The sequence below is a fragment of the Entelurus aequoreus genome, linkage group LG01, assembly GCF_033978785.1.
Source record: "Entelurus aequoreus isolate RoL-2023_Sb linkage group LG01, RoL_Eaeq_v1.1, whole genome shotgun sequence".
Lineage (NCBI taxonomy): Eukaryota > Metazoa > Chordata > Actinopteri > Syngnathiformes > Syngnathidae > Entelurus > Entelurus aequoreus.
The window spans coordinates 31,754,575-31,776,786 of NC_084731.1; the positions used below are offsets into that span (position 1 = coordinate 31,754,575).

General features: G+C 37.8%; 1 protein-coding gene across 2 annotated transcripts; it reads right to left on the reverse strand.

The window, feature by feature from the left end:
• Nucleotides 1–1,802: 1,802 nt before the first annotated feature.
• LOC133650508 (E3 ubiquitin-protein ligase MARCHF9-like) lies at nt 1,803–21,119 on the reverse strand. Of its 2 annotated transcripts, XM_062047838.1 has the most exons (5): nt 20,984–21,119; nt 19,402–19,623; nt 12,362–12,517; nt 4,516–4,708; nt 1,803–3,484 (listed from the first exon to the last, which is right to left on the reverse strand). In XM_062047838.1, the coding sequence occupies exons 2-5, from the start codon at nt 19,603–19,605 to the stop codon at nt 3,186–3,188; spliced, it is 852 nt and encodes a 283-aa protein (XP_061903822.1). In that variant the 5' UTR covers nt 19,606–19,623; nt 20,984–21,119; the 3' UTR covers nt 1,803–3,185. The 2 variants fall into 2 exon arrangements, with proteins under 2 accessions (XP_061903822.1, XP_061903813.1); XM_062047829.1 differs by lacking the exon at nt 20,984–21,119 and having other exon boundaries at nt 19,402–19,715.
• Between the last annotated feature and the right edge of the window lie 1,093 nt (nt 21,120–22,212).

Here is a 22,212-nt window from a genome sequence, read left to right on the forward strand (position 1 = left end):
TCTTTGTTTTCTACCTGTCAACTGTCAGTTTAGGCTGCTCGCCGGCTCCTCATCACCACTTCAAGATGCAAATTGCTCGCGTCACAGCAACCAATATTGCGTCTACTTATAAGATGTTTATGGTTATAATGTCATTTCAAACACGGCAATATGTTGCGTCCACTGCAGTTTGCTACCTTATTCATACTTTTTGTCAAGTGATTTTTTAAGCAGGGTTGCATGAGGTACCTACACATAACGTTACGTTAGTCAATGTATCACACAGTAACATAACGTTAGACGGCGGTCAGCAGCACCGCGTATTTTAGCCACCTACAAAAAGACAAACATAGTCAAATAAAGGTCAGTTAAAATATATACTATATTAAGAATATGTGTACATATTGCATAGGGCCCTGACATCTAAAAAGTACAACTCTGTTCATTGTTATGTTCATGTATTTGTTATGTTTTTCATGTGTACGCACACATCAACACACATACAGTATGAGATGAGATCAATGAGATAAGGTAAGAACAGGATAGAAACTGCTGTGGAACTAGTTACAATGCAATATGCCATGGAAATACAATGTTAACACTTTTGTACAAATAAGTAGTTGCATTTGTTTTTGCAAATGTGTTTATTCTGTAAAGGAATGAGTTAAATGTTTAAATTTGTTTAAACTATTAAAATGACTGGTTAATAGTGCTATTATGAATTGCAATGTCAGTACTATTTTCTTTCCTGCTATTTCAAATGCACTTGTTTTAATAAATAAATACAGCGTTTTAAAAGCATACACAATCTGTGTAAATATATTAGTCTGTGGTCAAAAGGACTTGAAAGGACTCGAAACTCAAAATGCAGGACTTGTGACTTGACTTGAGACTTTCCAGTCTTGACTTTGGACTTGACTCGGGACTTGCCTGTCTTGACTCGGGACTTGACTCGAGACTTGAGGGCAAAGACTTGAGACTTACTTGTGACTTGCAAAGCAATGACTTGGTCCCACCTCTGCTGGATAGTACAAGCACGAGGATGTAATCCGACAAGTTGGTACACTTTGACAGGCAATTTTGACCTGGGATGGCGAGAGCACGACATGAAGACGCTTGGTTCTACCCCCCTTTTCTTCGCCAGTATTATGAGTCATTCTTCATCTAAATGGGAATCAAAGTTTATTTATTTAGCCCTAAATCACAAGTGTCTCAAAGGGCTACACATGCCACAACGACATCCTCGGCTCAGATCCCCCTCGGCTCAGATCCCACATCAGGGCAAGAAAAAAACTCAACCCAATTGGTTACAATTGTACAATATTCTATATGTACATTCTAGCAGTCAGCATCCTAATGACAGCAGACCTTGTACAGTAAGTTATGTTTTATTATGTTTGTTGGCTCTCGTAAAGTATGCAGTTAGCAATAATCAGTGATTTAGTTTTTTTTTTTTTAAAGCTAACATTGTGATGCATTTTTTAAGCTAATGCGCTGCGTATGCCTAAAATGATCAAAATATGTAAATATTAAATACAAATAAATGTGCCTATTACATTATATACTTATATACGTACCGTATTTTCCGCACTATAAGGCGCACCGGATTATAAGGTGCATCTTCAATGAATGGCATATTTCAAAACTTTGTTCATATATAAGGCGCACCGCTATGCATCCATTAGATGGAGCTGCGCTAAAGGGAATGTCAACAAAACAGTCAGATAGGTCAGTCAAACTTTATTAATAGATTACAAACCAGCGTTCTGACAACTCTGTTCACTCCCAAAATGAATAAACAGCTGTTTTATTGTTTTCCCCGAGGTAAAGTCAGTGACGTGGTGTTTTGTTTATCTTTTAACAACAGCAAGGTATAACATGTAGTGCAACATTTATATCACATAGTGGAGGGGAACTTTTCCGATTCAGTAAACACGTAAAAAACAGTGATACTGCTACGGTAAATCAAACGTTAGTGCAATCACAATATAGTAACACTCGAAATAGTGCAGAGCAGTAACAATATATCAATAACTCAACGTTGCTCAAACGTTAATGTCATACAACACAACACACAAAATAAACATGCAAAGCTCACTTTATGAAGTTATTCCTCATCCACGAATCCCTCAAATTCTTCTTCAGTGTCCGAATTAAACACCATTGATTCGTTTATGTTAAATTCTCTCGCTGCTGCTCTATTCCCGTGTTCTACTGCGTGACTGATCGTCTTAAGTTTAAACTCTGCGTCGTAAGCGTGTCTCTTAATAGGAGCCATTTTTGGGTTAGAAGCGCGTCTTCTACAGGGGAAAAATAAGTTGGCGGCTGCTTACCATAGTTGCGAGACCTAAACTTTATGAAAATGAAGTTTAGGTTTGTTGTGGCTCAATATTGGTCCATATATAAGGTGCACCGGATTATAAGGCGCAGTAAGCTTTTGAAAAAATTTGAGGTTTTTAGGTGCGCCTTATAGTGCGGAAAATACGGTATATAAAATTTTAATGAAGGGGTTTGGATGAGGGCTTTAAAGGCAGAATAGAGCGGCTCCCATAGGCTCCATTGGAAGTGGACTTTTGGACTTGTATTTAATATTTAGAATGAAAATACATCCGTTGTCATGTCTTTCATCATGATTGTGAATAGGTAAAACTCCCCCATAAAGCAAAAAGTGCAGTTCCCCTTTAAGGGCTGTATAAATACACTGAGTGTAAATGTAAATAAGTGTAAATGTAATTGTTTTTTAAAGATATAAGTCTAGTAGTTATTTAAAATATAACATTTTTGATGGTTTTAAATTCTATTTTATTGTGAAAGTCTGATTTTAGCAGCATATGGTACTTTCCAATGGGCAGTTTCCCTGTTTGGCATTTGAATCACATTAAAGATTACAAATTGAAGCCATATTTCAGGCCATCTGGTCAAAGCGTAAGTTTTATTTGGCCTTTCATTGATTTATCCATGAGCACTGGAACTCGCCAAACCATTTCAGTCAGTAAAATAATTAACTGAACTTTAATTTTCAACAAAATGCATCCTTTTCTTCATAAAACAATTGCCAATCATTGGTCCTGTCGGCAAAAGGAAAGTTCATAAACAATAAACAATGTGTTAAAGAGTTTTCAGACAAAATATTTGCTTCTGTGTGCAAATGTTAGCTGTTGTAAGGGAAGGGAAAATAATGGTGGTGTGTGTGCTACAGGTGTAATTTATACAGTGGTTACCCTCATGACCTCGTCATGGTTGGCGTGGTGAAGATTATTAGGCCTTAGCTGGTTGAGGACATAAGAAACAGAATTGCCCAAGTGTTGTTGTACAGAAGTCCTGACTTGCCGAGTCGCCTCCTGTCCGTCGTCTGCGTCTTCATCGCCGCCTTCCACCTTTCTGTTAGTGACGGCGTCAACCAAGTCTTTCTCTTTCTCGTAATTCAGAACTTTCCAGTGATGGTTGATTGTATGCCAGCGCTTTAAGATTCGGAAAACAGACGGTCCTTCATGGATTAGAAGTCCTGTGTATAAAAGGAACAAGAATGAGGATCAACCCCAATATTAGGTCATATAAACACAAATGGAAAAATGCACCCATGACTTTGAAAGTCCTAAAATGGGTACATGTATCTCACTTTCTTGTGGTCGTAAGGTGCTTCAAAGTACCGTATTTTTCGGACTATAAGTCGCAGTTTTTTTCATAGTTTGGCTGGGGGAGCGACTTATACTCAGGAGCGACTTGTGTGAAATTATTAACACATTACCGTAAAATATCCAATAATATCATTTAGCTCATTCACGTAAGAGACTAGGAGTGACAGATTGTTTGGTAAACGTATATAGCATGTTCTATATGTTAGTTATTTGAATGACTCTTACCATAATATGTTACGTTAACATACCAGACACGTTCTCAGTTGGTTATTTATGCGTCATATAACGTACACTTATTCAGCCTGTTGTTCACTATTCTTTATTTATTTTAAATTGCCTTTCAAATGTCTATTCTTGGTGTTGGGTTTTACCAAATAAATTTCCCCCAAAAATGTGACTTATACTCCAGTGCGACTTATGTTTTTTCCCTTCTTTATTAAGCATTTTCGGCCGGTGCGACTTATACTCCAGTGCGACTTATACTCCGAAAAATACGGTATACATGAGGACGAGGGCAATAAGAAATAACACACAAAAATTACAGAATGTCTGAAAATTAGTGTTGTCCCAATCTGATATTGATAATAATCGGTCTGGTATCAGCAAAAGAAACAAGTATAGGATTTTGCTTGTCGGTTTAAAAGCAAAATCTCGACTTTAAGTGATCCGATACAAGGATTATGTTTACTTGGGCAAAGCTGGACAGCCAGTTAACATCTAAATGTTCTCCAAACAGCACACAAAGTTTGTATTTTCTTCTATTTTAGTCAAGTCACTTACAAAAGGTAAACATGGTAGGCTATAGGCTACTAGCTACACAACAGCAAAGCGATAGCACACAAGCTGGACATATGTAAGACATGTGTAAAAATTGTGACAGTGTTTGTGTTGGTGATACCTGTACAAATCAAGTCCATGAAGCCGTACAAGCCATAGCATATCTGAAATACAAAGTCCTGCCGCTGCCATTTTGCTTCGATACTGACAACGGACCATATGAGCCAGGCCATGCTGGTCAGGAGGAACACAGTGCTCAGGACGATGGCTGAGATCTGCACTTTTTCTATCAAGGACAGCGAGACCGCTTGCCACTGCAGAAAAAGATAGTCACATATAAAAACTCTTCCAATTATCATGTTAACGTCATTTTATACACTTATTATTTAAAATGTGTTGCCAGTCAATTGTAGCTTGTAGCTTCTTAAGAAAATTTATTTATATTGAAAAAAAAAACATAAAAAATGGTGGGGGGGACTAAAACCATGCTGCTTTTTGAGAGAGAAAAAAATACAATAAAATAAGATAAATAAAAAATACTTCAAAAAGAGGGGGAGAAAAAATAACAAGCAGCTTCTTTAAGTAAAAAAAATATATATGTATTTTCTAATTACATTAAAAAGGGGGGTGGAAAGAAAAAGCAAAAACCAAGCAGCTTATTGAGTAAAAATAAAAAATATATAAAGCATCTAGTTAGAAAATATTTTAATTACATTAAAAAGAGGGGGAGAAAAAGCAAAAACCAAGCACCTTCTTAAGGAAAAATAGAAATATAAAAGGTTACATTTAAAAAAATGTAATTACATTTTTTTTTTTTTAAAGAAAAAGAAAAAATCCAAGCAGCTTCTCTGCAATATACTCTCGCGTTGCACTGTTTGTGGGAGGCCACACCATCGTTCCCCCTGCCTCCTGCAAAGCTTGCATGCACCGCCAAAGAATCCTTAGGTTTGAACGCAGAGCTGTGGATGGTCAGTTTTTTGCTAAGAGGGTCCCTGAACACAGCCGAGCAGGCTTTGTGCTTAAAATGCCCAAATTATTGAATGAAAAAAAACAATGATTAAACATTTGCATGAAAATTGACATTGTGTACTTAATATCTTGGTGCTATAAAAATGATTACTGAATTCTTATTGTGTTGTTGTTGTGTCCAGGAGAAGTAACACAGTACGACTCTTTTCAACTTTTATTATCTTGTGCTAACAACAGGTTAAATTCCGACACATTCTTTCTTGTGCACACGTCTTTTTTCTCTCTCACATAACACTTCTTATTCTCCATCAATAATCTTTCAGGACGGGAAATTTTTACAAACATTTGTGAACTCTGAACATGACCGTACAGATTAACACAAGCATGTTAATTAACAATTTTATTTACATGATAGCTGTCTCTTGTCCCATGTCCCAATCGGCCAAATAACGGTTCAAATCGGATGAGAAATGTGGGCTATACAGTCGATTGTATAGTTCCCATTCATTGTCGAGAATTACCTGGAATTTGGGAAAGGGAAAACATGTTTTGCGTACGATATATGGGAAGATTAGTGTGGGTGGATGGTTGAAATATCGGAATTGGGTTTAAAAAATGTGAAAAATTTTATAGAGAAAATTTAAATTGTACAAATATGAATATGTACATTCATTTGAATGGGAATTTCCCAGGAAACTTGGGAATTTCGTGAAAACCAGGAATTCTTTTAAAATATTGATGCCAACACAATTGTCCTAGATCATGGGTCGGCAACCCGCGGCTCCGGAGCCGCATGCGGCTCTTTGACCACTCTGATGCGGCTCAGCTGCATACTTGCCGACCCTCACGGTTTTCCCTGGAGTTTTACGGACGTCAGTGCCTCTCCTAGTGATCTCCCGGGGTTAATATTCTCCGATTTTCACCCTAACAATGGAATTAAGAGTGTACCTTAGCGGTACTGCAATAATTGTCCTCTATAGCCTGCACAAATCGCATTACAGACCACCCACATGTTGTATGCAGCTTCTGCTTGCTAACGTAGGAGACAGCAAGGCATACTTAGTCAACAGCCACACAGCTTACACTGACGGTGGCCGTTTAAAACAACTTTAAAACTGTTACGTTACAAATATGCGCCACACTGTGAACCCACACCAAAAAAGAATGACAAAACACATTTCTGGAGAACCTCCGCAAGTAACACAACAAAAACACAACACAGCAAATACCCAGAATCCCATGCAGCCAGTCTACATTATACACCCCCGCTACCACCAAACCCCCCCACACATCAACCCCCCCTCCGTGCGTCGGTTGAGGTGGGCGGTGTGTTTGTCATTCTTTTTTGGTGTGGGTTCACAGTGTGGCGCATATTTGTAACGTAACAGTGTTAAAGTTGTTATATACGACCACCGTCAGTGTAAGCTGTGTGTCTGTTGAACAAGTATGCCTTGCTGTCACTTACGTGTGCACTGAGCATGCTGAAGCTGCATTCAACATGTGGCCGAGCAGGTACGCTGTTGGAGCAGGCTGTAGAGGGCGCTAAAGGCAGTATCATCACGCCCTGGAACTCGGGAATCTCCCGGATAAATTGAGAGGGTTGGCAAGTATGACGCTATCAGGCGTAATCGCGGGTCGCACTATCATTAAATTTTTATATTAAGGTGCGGGCCGGGGCTTGTGTCTGAGACCCCTGGTTAAAACATAGCACAAAGCAAAAAAAGCTTTGTATGCAGTGTTTTCGTTTTAAATTTTCAAGAGTTTTGTGGCTCCCATTGTTTTCTTTAATTTGTGAAACTTGTCAAAATGGCTCTTTAAATGGTAAAGGTTGCCGACCCCTGTCCTAGATGATATAAATGGGTTGGTGTTAGAATTTTTGGAATCCGTTTGAAAAATGTTATTAACAGTTTGAATTGAAGTGGGTATTTCAGAATTCCTGGAATTTCTGGTAAACCGGGAATTTGTACAAAAAAAAAGATTACTTTTGTCGTCCCAACTAATAGGAATTTTGAAGGTGGAATGGTCAAAAACGGTTAAAAAATGTGTACTGTAAACTTTCCAGAAAGAGGTTAAAATTTGGAATTTTTCTCAATTCCTGGAATTTTTTTGAACTTGGAAAATGGTAGTTTAATGGTAGTCCAAGGTGAGATGTGGGGATGGTGGAACGGTTTGAATCGATTGAGAAATGTGGAAGTTGTGCAAGTTCGAAAAATGGCCCATTAATTTTCAATGTGCAAAATGTCCCGGCAAAACGGGAATTCTGGGTAATCTGGGATATTTTATTTTTTTATTTTTTGGGGGGAGCTCACAATTCCCGATAGAGCCAAATGTTTTGATACTTGAGTGGTTCCGGATCGGATGAAAACTGGGCTGTGGAGCGTGCCACTAACAAAGTTTTTGGGCGGAATAACAAAACTTGACAAACACAGCTCATTAGTATTAAAACTTTTAGCATTAATAATCCTTTGGACTCACTAAAAGCACATTTAAATTGTGTAAATTCCAGAGTTAAAAATTGTATATGTTGGCAGCACTTGAGTTACGGTAGTTAGAATTTTGCTAGTTTCAATACATCACATTATTGATTCTTGTAGGAACAACTGAGAGATCCTACATTTTAATTACTATAGTTTGAGTAAAGCAAAATGAAAAAAATAATCAACCATTAATAAAGACAGTTTATAGCAATTAAGGTGAACTGAATCAAGGTGGCCCTGTACTTAATTGTGAGTACTGAATTTCCATTTGTTTAAGCATTCCAGACTCAAGTAAAATAGTATTCAGAAATCCTCTTATTTTGGTCAACATAAAAGTCACACTTTATTTCAAGGCTTTCTTTAGATAAAATAGCTAATTGGATTCAACAACATAGATTTTGGACAATACATTTCCACCAAAATGTCGTGGGACCTTTTTGTTGAAAATGATACAGTTCATTAATTCACAAAAGAAAGCTAATAATTTGGCATTTCCTGTTTTATTGTGTTGCACCACCCTTTGTGTGTGCAGTGTGGCTTTTTAATTCCTGTCCTTTTGTTTGAATGTGCTTCCCAACACACCTGTCACTTGTCTCTTCAGTAGGCCTCATCCGCCGTTTCAATCAGTTCCACTAACCTGGAGCTCATTACTTATCTTAAAGGGGAACTGCAATTTTTTTTGGAATTGTGCCTATCATTCACAATTCGTATGTACAATAAGAACATGTGTTTTTTTTTGTTATGCATATTAACTATAGCAACTAAACGCAAGCAAAAGGCCGCTTACAATGGAGCCTATGAGAGTAGCTCTATTCTGCATATAGAGCGCTTAAAAAAATAGCCGAACAATTTCAACATATTAGATCCACGCTGTAAGTAGAGTATATATGTAATATACATGCTGCAAGTATATGCAATGTAGTAGCAGACACATTCATAACAATATGTAATATATATGTATTTTGCTCATTTTAAGCATACGTCGGCGCATTAATTGAAAAAACGCATCACAACTTTCCCTTTCTACTTCGATAACATCACTGAATATTACTCACTGCAGACATCACGAGGGCCAACATTCATAATAAAACATCACTTACTGTACAATGTCTGCCCTCACTGGGATGCCAACTGTTAGGATGTTGATAGATTCCCGTTTAGAGGAAGAATGACTCATAATACTTACAAAGAAAAAAGGGGCGAAGCGTCTTTCTCGCCATTTCTGGTTTTAGGTTGGCTGTCAAAGTGTGCCAACTTCTCAGTTTATGTCCACATCATTTTACTGTCCAGGTGAGAGACATGACTTATATTCTACAATTAACTTTAACGAGCTCTGAGGCGAGAAGGCAGCTCACCAGCTGATGATGTCAATACAGCAGCATTAAGAAGTTGCCTCTCTGATCAATGCGCCACTAAATGTACATCTTTAACGTTAGCGCTCCTAATACCAATATCGCTCATTCTTATTATTCAGGTAACAAAATGTAAATGCAGAAATGTTGGCGCTTTTTGGATGATTACTTATTGAGTTTTATGGTCGGAATAGACGCAATGATGTCATGTCTCCTTTTAGCTCCATTGTAATCAGACTTGTATTTACGTTTGTTTACAAGTTAGACACACGTGTTCTTTCTCATTAGGATTGTGAATTAAAAGCACAATTACAAGTGCAGTACCCCTTTAACCATAATCAATCATTACTTATTTTAACCATAACCAGTCATTTTAACCATAACCAATCATTATTTTAACCATAACCATCCATTACTTATTTTAACCATAACCCATTATTTTAACCATAACCAATCATTACTTATATTAACCATAACCAATTATTATTTTAACCATAATCTATCATTACTTATCTTAACCTTAACCAATCATTATTATTACCATAACCAATCATTATTATTACCATAACAAATAATTACTTATTTTAATCATAATCAGCACCTCCAAGTCCGAGTCCATGGTTCTCGCCCGAGAAAGGGTGGAGTGCCATCTCCAAGTTGGGTCTTGCCCCATGTGGAGGAGTTCAAGTACCTCGGAGTCTTGTTCACGAGTGAGGGAAGAGTGGATCGTGAGATCGACAGGCGGATCTGTGCGGCGTCTTCAGTAAAGCGGACGCTGTATCGATCCGTTGTGGTGAATTTACCGGTCGATCTACGTTCCCATCTTCACCTATGGTCATGAGTTTTGGGTTATGAACGAAAGGACAAGATCCCAGGTACAAGCGGCCGAAATGAGTTTTCTCCGCCGGGTGGCGGGGCTCTCCCTTAGAGATAGGGTGAGAGGCTCTGTCATCCGGGGGGCGCTGAAAGTAAAGACGCTGCTCCTCCACATCCATAGGAGCCAGATGAGGTGGTTCGGGCATCTGGTCAGGATGCCACCCGAACGCCTAGGGGGGTGTTTAGGGCACGTCTGACCAGTAGGAGGCCACGGGGAAGACCCAGGACACGTTGGGAAGACTATGTCTCCCGGCTGGCCTGGGAGCGCCTCGGTATCCCCCGGGAGGAGCTGGACGAGGTGGCTGGGGAGAGGGAAGTCTGGGCTTCACTGCTTAGGCTGCTGCCCCCGCGACCCGACCTCGGATAAGCGGAAGAAAATGGATGGCAGGAACCATAATCAATCATTACTTATTGTAACCATAACCAATCATTTTTAACCTTAACCATTAGGGCTGTGAATCTTTGGGTGTCCCACGATTCGATTCAATATCGATTCTTGGGGTCACGATTCAATTCAAAATCAATTTTTTTTTTCAATTCAACATGATTCTCGATTCAAAAACGATTTTTTTCCCGATTCAAAAGGATTCTCTATTCATTCAATACATAGGATTTCAGCAGGATCTACCCCAGTCTGCTGACATGCAAGCAGAGTAGTAGATTTTTGTAAAAAAGCTTTTATAATTGTAAAGGACAATGTTTTATCAACTGATTGCAATCATGTACATTTGTTGTAACTATTAAATGAACCAAAAATATGACTTATTTTATCTCTGTGAAAATATTGGACACGGTGTGTTGTCAAGCTTATGAGATGCATTTTTATAATCTAATGATAATGTCAATGAGGGATTTTTAATCACTGCTATGTTGAAATTGTAACTAATATTGATACTGTTGTTGATAATATAAATTTTTGTTTCACTACTTTTGGATTGTTCTGTGTCGTGTTTGTGTCTCCTCTCAATTGCTCTGTTTTTTGCAGTTCTGAGTGTTGCTGGGTCGGGTTTGGTTTTGGAATTGGATTGCCCTGTTATGGTATTGCTGTGTATTGTTTTGTTGGATTGATAAATTAAAAAAGAAAAAAAAAAAGAAAAAATTAGATTTTTTAAAAATGAGAATCGATTCTGAATCGCACAACGTGAGAATTGCGATTCGAATTCGAATCCATTTTTTTTCCACACCCCTAATAACCATCCATCCATCCATTTTCTACCGCTTATTCCCTTCAGGGCCAATCATTCCTAAACTAATCATAATCAATCATTACTTATTTTAATTGTAACCAATCATGTTAACCATAACCAATCATTATTATTTCAACCATAACCAATCATTATTTTAACCATAATCAATCATTATTTTTACCATAACCAAGCATTACTAATTTCAACCATAATTAACCATTACTCATTTTAACAATAACCAATCATTTTTTACAATAACCAATCATTTTTAACCATAAGCAATCATTACTAATTTAATCATAATCAATCATTACTTATTTTAACCATAACCAGTCATTATTTTACCATAATCAATAATTACTTATTTTAACCATAACCAATCATTATTTTAACCATAATCAATCATTATTTTTACCATAACCAAGCATTACTAATTTCAACCATAATTAACCATTACTTATTTTAACAATAACCAATAATTTTTTACAATAACCAATCATTTTTAACCATAAGCAATCATTACTAATTTAATCATAATCAATCATTACTTATTTTAACCATAACCAGTCATTATTTTACCATAATCAATAATTACTTATTTTAACCATAACCAATCATTTTAACCAGTCAATCATTACTTATTTTAACCATAACCAATAATTGTTTACCATAATCAATCATTACTTAGTTTAACCAAAATCTATAATTACTTACTTTCTATAATCAAGTTTTGCTGTATCATGTTGCTTAAGTTGTTATGGCCTTCAATAAGCAGTTAACGTTTTAGGTATGGACCACAAGCAGGGCCGCCTTAATCCACGGGCTTGCCTGGGCTGAACACATGGGCCCCCAACCAATCAGGGGTCCCCGATTTTGATGGCGGAATGCTAGGACTGCTGTTCATGGCTGTCAATCACAGACGGCTCTGCTTCGTGTATAGCGATTGTGTACTGTCTCTCGGCTGTGTTGTTTTTTCCTACTGTTCAGAGTGGGGGTGCGAACCCAGTTTGCCAGTGTGAGAGGCGAGTGTTCTGACTACTGAGCTAAAAGCACAAGCAATCTCCCAGATATTTTAGCAAACGTAAAATGTGGAGACATCTTTGTACCTGCAGAGGGTTCTTGGTGTAAAGAGAACGGACCCTGTACTTGAAGTAGCAGAGCTCACAGTTCCAGGAACCTTTTTCGCTGATCCAGCGGATAAGGCAAGCTTGGTGAGTGAAGCGCACAGAGCCAGCGCAGCGGCAGGGGCTCAGTAGCTCTCCCTGGAGGACACAAAAAGTATGAGTACATGTTCTCACATATTTATTTCCTCTTAACCCCGGTCCCAACATAGACCACCTGGGAATAGTGAAAAAACATCTCCTAGATATTACATTACATACAATCCAGTTTTACACATTAGGAAACAGTGTAGTTAAATTAAGCAACATCATGTCTTGTCATCATCATCTTCCTGCTGGAAAATATGATTTGATTTGTGTCAGTCAAAATGTAATTGGTGATCAGAAATGTTCATCAAATATCCGTACTGTACAGAATAGTCCAATTTCATCTTGTTCTGTTCTACATATGGTTTAGTTTGCAAAGCTGCTATGTGTTGATTTTTAACTCTTCATGCAAGCAACATAGTCGTGGTCAAAAGTTTACATACTTACTTGTGAGGGGCATAATGTCATGGCTGTCTTGAGTTTCCAATAATTTCTACAACTCTTATTTTTTTGTGATAGTGATTGGAGCATTGATTGATTGAGACTTGTATTAGTAGGTTGCACAGTGAAGTACATATTCTGTACAATTGACCACTAAATGGTAACACCTGAATAAGTTTTTCAACTTGTCCACTTAAATTGATTCATGATACAGATATACGTGTATACTATCAGTCATGATGTTTGATTCTTTTATGAATTTATTATGGGTTTACTGAAAATGTGACCAAATCTGCTGGTTCAAAAGTATACATACAGCAATGTTAATATTTGGTTACATGTCCCTTGGCAAGTTTCACTGCAATAAGGCGCTTTTGGTAGCCATCCAAAAGCTTCTGGTTGAATTTTTGACCACTCCTCTTGACAAAATTGGTGCAGTTCAGCTAAATGTGTTGGTTTTCTGACATGCACTTGTTTCTTCAGCATTGTCCACACGTTTAAGTCAGGACTTTGGGAAGGCCATTCTAAAACCTTAATTCTAGCCTGATTTAGCCATTCCTTTACCACTTTTGACGTGTGTTTGGGGTCATTGTCCTGTTGGAACACCCAACTGCGCCCAAGACCCAGCCTCACCTTTTCTCCTCCAAACATATTGCTGGGTATTGTGGCCAAACACTCAATTTTTGTTTCATCTGACATCACATGGACAAAAATAAGATCTTCTGGAGGAAAGTTCTGTGGTCAGATGAAACAAAAATTGAGCTGTTTGGCCACAATACCCAGCAATATGTTTGGAGGAGGAAAGGTGAGGCCTTCAATCCCAGGAACACCAGGCCTACCGTTGTGTGGGCAATGCTGAAGAAACAAGTCCATGTCAGAATACCAACTAATTTAGCTGAACTGCACCAATTTTGTGAAGAGTGGTGGTCAAAAATGGGACATGTAACCAAATATTAACATTGCTGTATGTATACTTTTGACCCAGCAGATTTGGTCACATTTTCAGTAAATCCATAGTAAACTTATAAAAGAACCAAACTTCATGAATGTTTTTTTGTGACAAACAAGTATGTGCTCCAATCACTCTATCACAAAAAAATAAGTTGTAGAAATGATTGGAAACTCAAGACAGCCATGACATGTTTTTTACAAGTGTATGTAAACTTTTGACCACGACGGTAGGTGATGTCATTCATTGGTGCTTCTATTGGCTCCTGTCTGCGCAAATCAGCAGGGGAACAAAAATGCAAAACATAGGGCTTTTGTTTGGTGAACAATATCGGCACAAACAGGACACTAAAGACTGAAGAGGGTTTTCAAGCTCTGGTTCCTCCTTGGCACTATCACAAGCCATCACTCATATTTGTTTACAGAGTTGGACGTCTGGTACCGGGCACACAGTCGCTCACACAGAACCAATGGTTCCATATTGAAAAATCTGATTACGAACACTCTTTTATGTCAAAGAATATCTTGTGAATGTGCTTAAGTGATGTATAAACAAGTCATATTGAATGTATTCTTTTTTAACCTATGATGTGCTGGTCATCTTAAAGGGAAGCCATTCATTGTCTGAGTTTAAGAGAATATTTGGGCTGTGTAGCATTCATATGCAGGTTTCACAACTCTACCATGCACACTATTTTAGTGGATAGTACATCTATACTGCTAAACAAGCTGTACACTGACTACTCTAAAGTCTTTGAATTGGTATTTCGTATTGTCACTGGAGAGAATTTGATTGAGTTTATTTGGAACATGCATGCATACAACATGATACATCACAATTTCCAGTTTCTCTATTCAACATGTTCAAGAAGCAGACCTTATTTGATCCTTATTTGTATGTTCTCTATATCCAACATTATGTATTATTCTAATTAGCCATATGGAATACATCAGTGTAGCTCAGGTATGTCCAAATCTTTTTCAAGAAAAACTGAAGGATGTGGGGGCCACTTAATACATTTTTAAAAGAAAAAACCGATCTAACCAAAACATTTACATCTTAGCTTTATGATATAGGTAACAAAGCAAATTAGTGTAATTTCACCCCTTTAGATATTTAATTTCTTATTATTCTTTACTAATATAATTCTTCTTTCGCAAACTAGACCTCTTTAAGGGCTTTAGCACTTGAAAACTTCCTATAACTTGCAGGAAATGTGTACATATGCAAGGAAATGATCAAAGACTTAGGCGCATTGTGTAATGCAGTGTCCAAACTTTTTCCAGTAAGGGCCACATAGAGAAAAAAATGAAGGATGTGGAGGCCACTTTGATATATTTTGTACATTAAAGATACTGAAACCAATACAAATGTAGGTCAATAAATATATGCTAAATTATCTGAACAAAATATTGACATTTTAGCTTTGTGTTCTAGGTAACAAAGCAAATGAGTGTCACCCCCTTGAGATCATTTATTTTTCTTACTAATATTATCATCAAAGACCATATAAAGCTGGTTTGTCGAGTTTGTTATTTTATTGGCCCGCAACACACAATAAACACATTACGAATTAAAATGTTACACCAAAGCCAAAGACAATAAAGAATGTACAACAATTTTTCTCAACAAGAGGATAAATATAACCTTAGAGGAACATCTCATTTAAAACATTTGTATGCTCGTACAACACTTAAAACCTACAGCATATCTGTATGTGGAATTAAATGATGGAATAAATTAACCAAAGAAACAACCCTTTTGTTATTTTTGTATTAAAGATTAAAACTAGGGATGTCCGATAATGGCTTTTTGCCGATATCCGATATTCCGATATTGTCCAACTCTTTAATTACCGATACCGATAACAACCGATACCAATAACAACCGATACCGATATATACAGTCGTGGAATTAACACATTATTATGCCTAATTTGGACAACCAGGTATGGTGAAGATAAGGTCCTTTTTAAAAAATAAAATAAAAAAAATAATCTAATAATAATAATAATAAATTAAAAACATCTTGTTGAATAAAAAAAGAAAGTAAAACAATATAAAAACAGTTACATAGAAACTAGTAATTAATGAAAATTAGTCAAATGAACTGTTAAAGGTTAGTACTATTAGTGGACCAGCAGCACGCACAATCATGTGTGCTTACGGACTGTATCCCTTGCAGACTGTATTGATATATATTGATATATAATGTAGGAACCAGAATATTAATAACAGAAAGAAACAACCCTTTTGTGTGAATGAGTGTGAATGATTGTAAATGGGGGAGGGAGGTTTTTTGGGTTGGTGCACTAATTGTAAGTGTATCTTGTGTTTTTTATGTTGATTTAATTAAAAAAAAACAAAAAAACGATACCGATAATAAAAAAAAACGATACTGATCATTTCCGATATTACATTTTAAAGCATTTATCGGCAGGCCGATATTATCGGTCATCTCTAATTAAAACCTCTCCATTGTACAGTATGTCAAAATATGGTAAGCTGCTAATTATTTCAACAATTATTGTTAGTAGAGATGTCCGATAATATCGGGCTGCCGATATTATCGGCCGATATATGCTTTAAAATGTAATATCTGAAATTACCGGTATCGGTTTCAAAAAGTAAAATGTATGACTTTTTAAAACACCGCTGTACGGAGTGGTACACAGACGTAGGGAGAAGTACAGAGAGCCAATAAACCTTAAAGGCACTGCCTTTGCGTGCCGGCCCAATCACATAATATCTACGGCTTTTCACCCACACAAGTGAATGCAAGCATACTTGGTCAACAGCCATACAGGTCACACTGAGGGTAGCCGTATAAACAACTTTAACACTGTTACAAATATGCGCCACACTGTGAATCCACACCAAACAAGAATGACAAACACATTTCGGGAGAACATCCGCACCGTAACACAACATAAACACAACAGAACAAATACCCAGAATCCCTTGCAGCACTAACTCTTCCAAGACTACAATATACACCTCCGCTACCCCATAACCCCCCCCCCCCTCAACCCCGCCCACCTCAACCTCCTCATGCTCTCTATGAGAGCATGTCCCAAAGTCCTAGCTGCTGTTTTGAGGCATGTTAACAAAAATAATACTTTGTGACTTCAATAATAAATATGGCAGTGCCATGTTGGCATTTTTTTCCATAACTTGAGTTGATTTATTTAGGAAAACCTTGCTACATTGTTTAATGCATCCAGCAGGGCATCACAACAAAATTAGGCATAATAATGTGTTAATTCCACGACTGTATATATCGGTATCGGTTGGTATCGGAATCGGTAATTAAGATTTGGACAATAACGGAATATCGGATATCGGCAAAAAAACCTTTATCGGACATGTCTAATTGTTAGTTGTTCAATATAATAACGTTCTCTTTTCAACATGGCCCTTATCCTTAAAGGCCTACTGAAATGATTTTTTTTTATTTAAACGGGGATAGCAGATCTATTCTGTGTCATACTTGATCATTTCGCGATATTGCCATATTTTTGCTGAAAGGATTTAGTATAGAACAACGACGATAAAGATTGCAACTTTTGGTATCTGATAAAAAAAAAGGCTTTCCCCTACCGGAAGTAGCGTGACGTAGTCAGTTGAACATATACGCAAAGTTCCCTATTGTTTACAATGATGGCCGCATGAAGTGAGAGAGATTCGGACCGAGAAAGCGACAATTTCCCCATTAATTTGAGCGAGGATGAAAGATTTGTGGATGAGTAAAGTGCAAGTGAAGGACTAGTGGGGAGTTGAAGCTATTCAGATAGGGAAGATGCTGTGAGAGCCGGGGGTGACCTGATATTCAGCTGGGAATGACTACAACAGTAAATAAACACAAGACATATATATACTCTATTAGCCACAACACAACCAGGCTTATATTTAACATGCCACAAATTAATCCTGCATAAAAACACCTGTGTGTTTGTTATGCTAGCTCCTAGCTCCTCTGCTAGCTCCTAGCTCCATAGAACACGCCAATACAATTCAAACACCTGATCAACACACACAATCACTCAGCCCAAAAGACCGTTCACCTAACCCAAGGTTCATAAAGCTTATATATTTTTAAAAAGTTACGTACGTGACGCGCACATACGGTCAAGTTATCAAATGTTTAGCAGCCAAGGCTGCATACTCACGGTACCTGATATTCAGCTGGGAATGACTACAACAGTAAATAAACACAAGACATATATATACTCTATTAGCCACAACACAACCAGGCTTATATTTAATATGCCACAAATTAATCCTGCATAATAACACCTGCGTGTTTGTTATGCTAGCTCCTAGCTCCTCTGCTAGCTCCTAGCTCCATAGAACACGCCAATGCAATTCAAACACCTGATCAACACACACAATCACTCAGCCCAAAAGACCGTTCACCTAACCCAAGGTTCATAAAGCTTATATATTTTTAAAAAGTTACGTACGTGACGCGCACGTACGGTACGGTACGTGTTATGCTAGCTCCTAGCTCCTATGCTAGCTCCTAGCTCCATAGAACACGCCAATACAATTCAAACACCTGATCAACACACACAATCACTCAGCCCAAAAGACCGTTCACCTAACCCAAGGTTCATAAAGCTTATATATTTTAAAAAAGTTACGTACGTGACGCGCACGTACGGTACGGTACGTGTTATGCTAGCTCCTAGCTCCTATGCTAGCTCCTAGCTCCATAGAACACGCCAATACAATTCAAACACCTGATCAACACACACAATCACTCAGCCCAAAAGACCGTTCACCTAACCCAAGGTTCATAAAGCTTATATATTTTAAAAAAGTTACGTACATACGCAAAAAAAAGTTGCGCACATACGGTCAAGCGATCAAATGTTTAGAAGCCAAAGCTGCATACTCACAGTAGCACGTCTGCGTCTTTGTCATCCAAATCAAAGTAATCCTGGTAAGAGTCTGTGTTGTCCCAGTTCTCTACAGGCGTCTGTGTATCGAAGTCAAAAGTCCTCCTGGTTAGAGTCTCTGTTATCCGAGTTCTTCCATCTTGACTGCATCTTTCGGGAATGTAAACAAAGAAGCGCCGGCTGTGTACTGTTGTGGCTGACTACGTTCGAAAAATACGTCCATTTCGCACCGACAACTTTCTTCTTTGCTTGCTCAGCTTCCTTCTCCATAATGCAATGAACATGATTGAAACAGATTCACGAACACAGATGTCCAGAATACTGTGGAATTATGAAATGAAAACAGAGCTTTTTCGTATTGGCTTCAATGTGGAAGGCATACCCGTGTTCGCCGGTCTACGTCACGCGCATACGTCATCCTCAGAGGCGTTTCGAACCGGAAGTTTAGCGGCAAATTTAAAATGTCACTTTATAAGTTAACCCGGCCGTATTGGCATGTGTTATAATGTTAAGATTTCATCATTGATATATAAACTATCAGACTGCGTGGTCGGTAGTAGTGGGTTTCAGTAGGCCTTTAATGTTTCATAATATGTCACAAAAAGCCCCCGGGCCGCACTTTAGACACCTGCGACGTTTTGAATGTACCTTCTCGGATCCCTGGAAGCAGATTCGGCATTGCGGGCTGCGTAGTCCATTGTCTGAAAGACTCTGTAGGGAGTCGAGGCAAAGTCCATCCTGTTTGCCTTCTCTGTCGATAGACGCCAAGCTGCGTGGTGGTGGAGCTCCGTCGTTAACCTCTTCCTCCCCCTGATGAGACCAGGTGACACAGCTGCTGACGAGTCCCCCCATTCTAGTTTTGGTTCAATGCTTTAAAGAAAATGCCCTTTTATTAGCAAAGCATGACAAGAGGCTGCTTGGGTTTCTCAAAAGCGTCAACTTTGGTCAGTCACCCACCAGCTTAGCCGTGGTACTGATGTGGAGATGATGATGGAGGCGCCACAACATCGTGACAAAGAGAATGTGAGCGTTCATCATCTCTTATGATGGTGTTGCAAGAGCTTTGAAGCCAGGGGTGCCCAAACTTTTTCCACCAAAGGCCACGTGGTAGGACTTAGGGCCAGGCTCATCGGCCCAGATAACAGTATCACGCCACAGGGTCGGGATCAAATCGATACATATTCTATTTCGTATTCTCAACATTTCAAAATAAAGTGAATTGTCCAGAGAATAAAATAAATCCCTAGTATTATATTGTTGTATAAACAACATATATTCTGGTTCTATTCATTATCAACAAATTATAACCGCATTCAAAAAGTATCAGAATTGGATTATTAGTATACTAAGCAGCCGCCTATAAGGACAACCACCGCTCCTGAAAGGTCAAAGCACGCAGAGGCCATTTTGATATTTAAAAAAATATATTGTAAAGACAACATTTTGTGTCTGTTTTGTATTATAGCAGAACTGGCTTGAGGGGTCTTGTCCCAAATCTTATCTGACTGGGATTTTATACTGGTTATCCTTTTTATGGGGAACTTTGAGCACATGTACTATGTTGTGATCTTGGCAATGTTTGTGATGCTTGTTGTGGTCATATCTAAATATGTTACTTTCTCTCTATGTCCTGATCTTGCTGGCTGCAAAAACAAGTTTGCCTTTGGGTACTAATTAAGTAACTTAACCTAATTTATACTAGTATCAACATTTCATCTTTTCTTCCCCCATTGCCTTACACCTTATTGCAGGATTTTTTCTCTTTCTGATGAAAACTATTTTTTGTTTGTATGTTTATTTCTGAAAATGTGTAGCTGGCTGCTGAAATAAATAAGCTTTGGACACCCCCGTTTTAAGGCATAACTCATCAGGATGTTTTGCTTTCTTCAAATGCATTAGTTTGCTTCCAGTATATTCAATCCAATCCACTTTATTTATATATCACATTTAAACAACAAAAATGTTTCCAAAGTGCTGCAAAAAAATATTAATGACAAGATTCAAATACTATCCTTAGCTCCACCAATGACTGAATAAAAAATAAAAAATAAATAGAAAAACAATATAGTGGTAATGGTATGAAAAGTACATATCAAAAGCTGTCTCTGAAAACGATTTGGCGTTCATACTAAGTGCATTCCTTATATAATAGAAAACATGTACTTTAAATTGAATAATTATATGGATTCAAGATAATTACAATAATAAAACTTAGTGTGTGGATTCTTACCTTTTTTCTTTCCTCAAATAATCCTGGAAACCGCTTAGAAGACAGCGTGGCATCATTGCCACTAGAGGGCGTGCTGACGTCGTTACTGTGCCCGACGTCGACTCACTTTGCTGCCCAGCATATCGGTGCCATTTCTTTGCGGCGTCATCTGTCTATTAAAGAACGTCGACACACACACGTGATTTAATGAAGCGGTGACCCTGCATCTTTATGACTTTATGACATCCGTGTTTTTTTTAGTCATTTGAAAAAATACAAGATTACACAGTTGTCACTCATATACATTAATTATAGTGAGCAATAATGCATTGTTACATGAACAGCAGAGGTGGGTAGAGTGGCCAAATATTGTACTCAAGTAAGAGTACCTTTACTTTGGAGTAATGCCATTATCTCTCTTTATTTACAAAAAAAAATAAAAGTCAATGCACTTAACAACTGTACATGATTTGTAAGTGCTTTGTAAAAGGGAAACTCCCAGGAAGCTGTAATAGCTTATAGGTGGGGGCCCCAATACAGTACATGTGAGATAATAAGGTACGACATTAAAATGACTCTAGTAAAAGTAAAAACTAGACATGCAAAAAATTACTTAAGTATTCAGTGAAAAAAAATATGCAAGTACGAGTTTATTTTGTAGCTCTTTTTTAATTGATTGATTGACTTTCACAATGTTATGTCAGACCCACTCGACATCCGTTGCTTTCGGTCTCCCCTAGAGGGGGGGGGGTTACCCACATATGCGGTCCTCTCCAAGGTTTCTCATAGTCACTCACCGACGTCCCACTGGGGTGAGTTTTTCCTTGCCCGTATGTGGGCTCTGTACCGAGGATGTCGTTGTGGCTTGTACAGCCCTTTGAGACACTTGTGATTTAGGGCTATATAAATAAACATTGATTGATTGATTGATTGATTGATTGATTGATTGATTGATTGATTGATTGATTGAGACTTTTATTAGTAGGTTGCACAGTGAAGTACATATTCCGTACAATTGACCACTAAATGGTAACACCCGAATAAGTTTTTCAACTTGTTTAAGTCGGGGTCCACTTAAATTGATTCATGATACAGATATATACTATCAGAATCAGAATCAGAATCAGAATAGTTTTATTGCCATTGTTTGAGAACGGGTTCACAAACTAGGAATTTTTCTTGGTGCAATCGTGCAACATAAAACACATATAACACATATTTGGTAATAAAAAGAGCTGTAACTGAGCTAT

What these genes read in the sequence shown, in the direction of transcription:
- LOC133650508 (XM_062047838.1), bottom strand. Translation starts at nt 19,605, where the DNA reads ATGGGGGGACTCGTCAGCAGCTGTGTCACCTGGTCTCATCAGGGGGAG. An exon ending in GCTTCCAGGGATCCGAGAAG is followed by an intron (nt 12,518 to 19,401) that starts GTACATTCAAAA and finishes TGTGTCCTCCAG; the next exon opens with GGAGAGCTACTGAGCCCCTG. An exon ending in ACACCAAGAACCCTCTGCAG is followed by an intron (nt 4,709 to 12,361) that starts GTACAAAGATGT and finishes CTTTTTCTGCAG; the next exon opens with TGGCAAGCGGTCTCGCTGTC.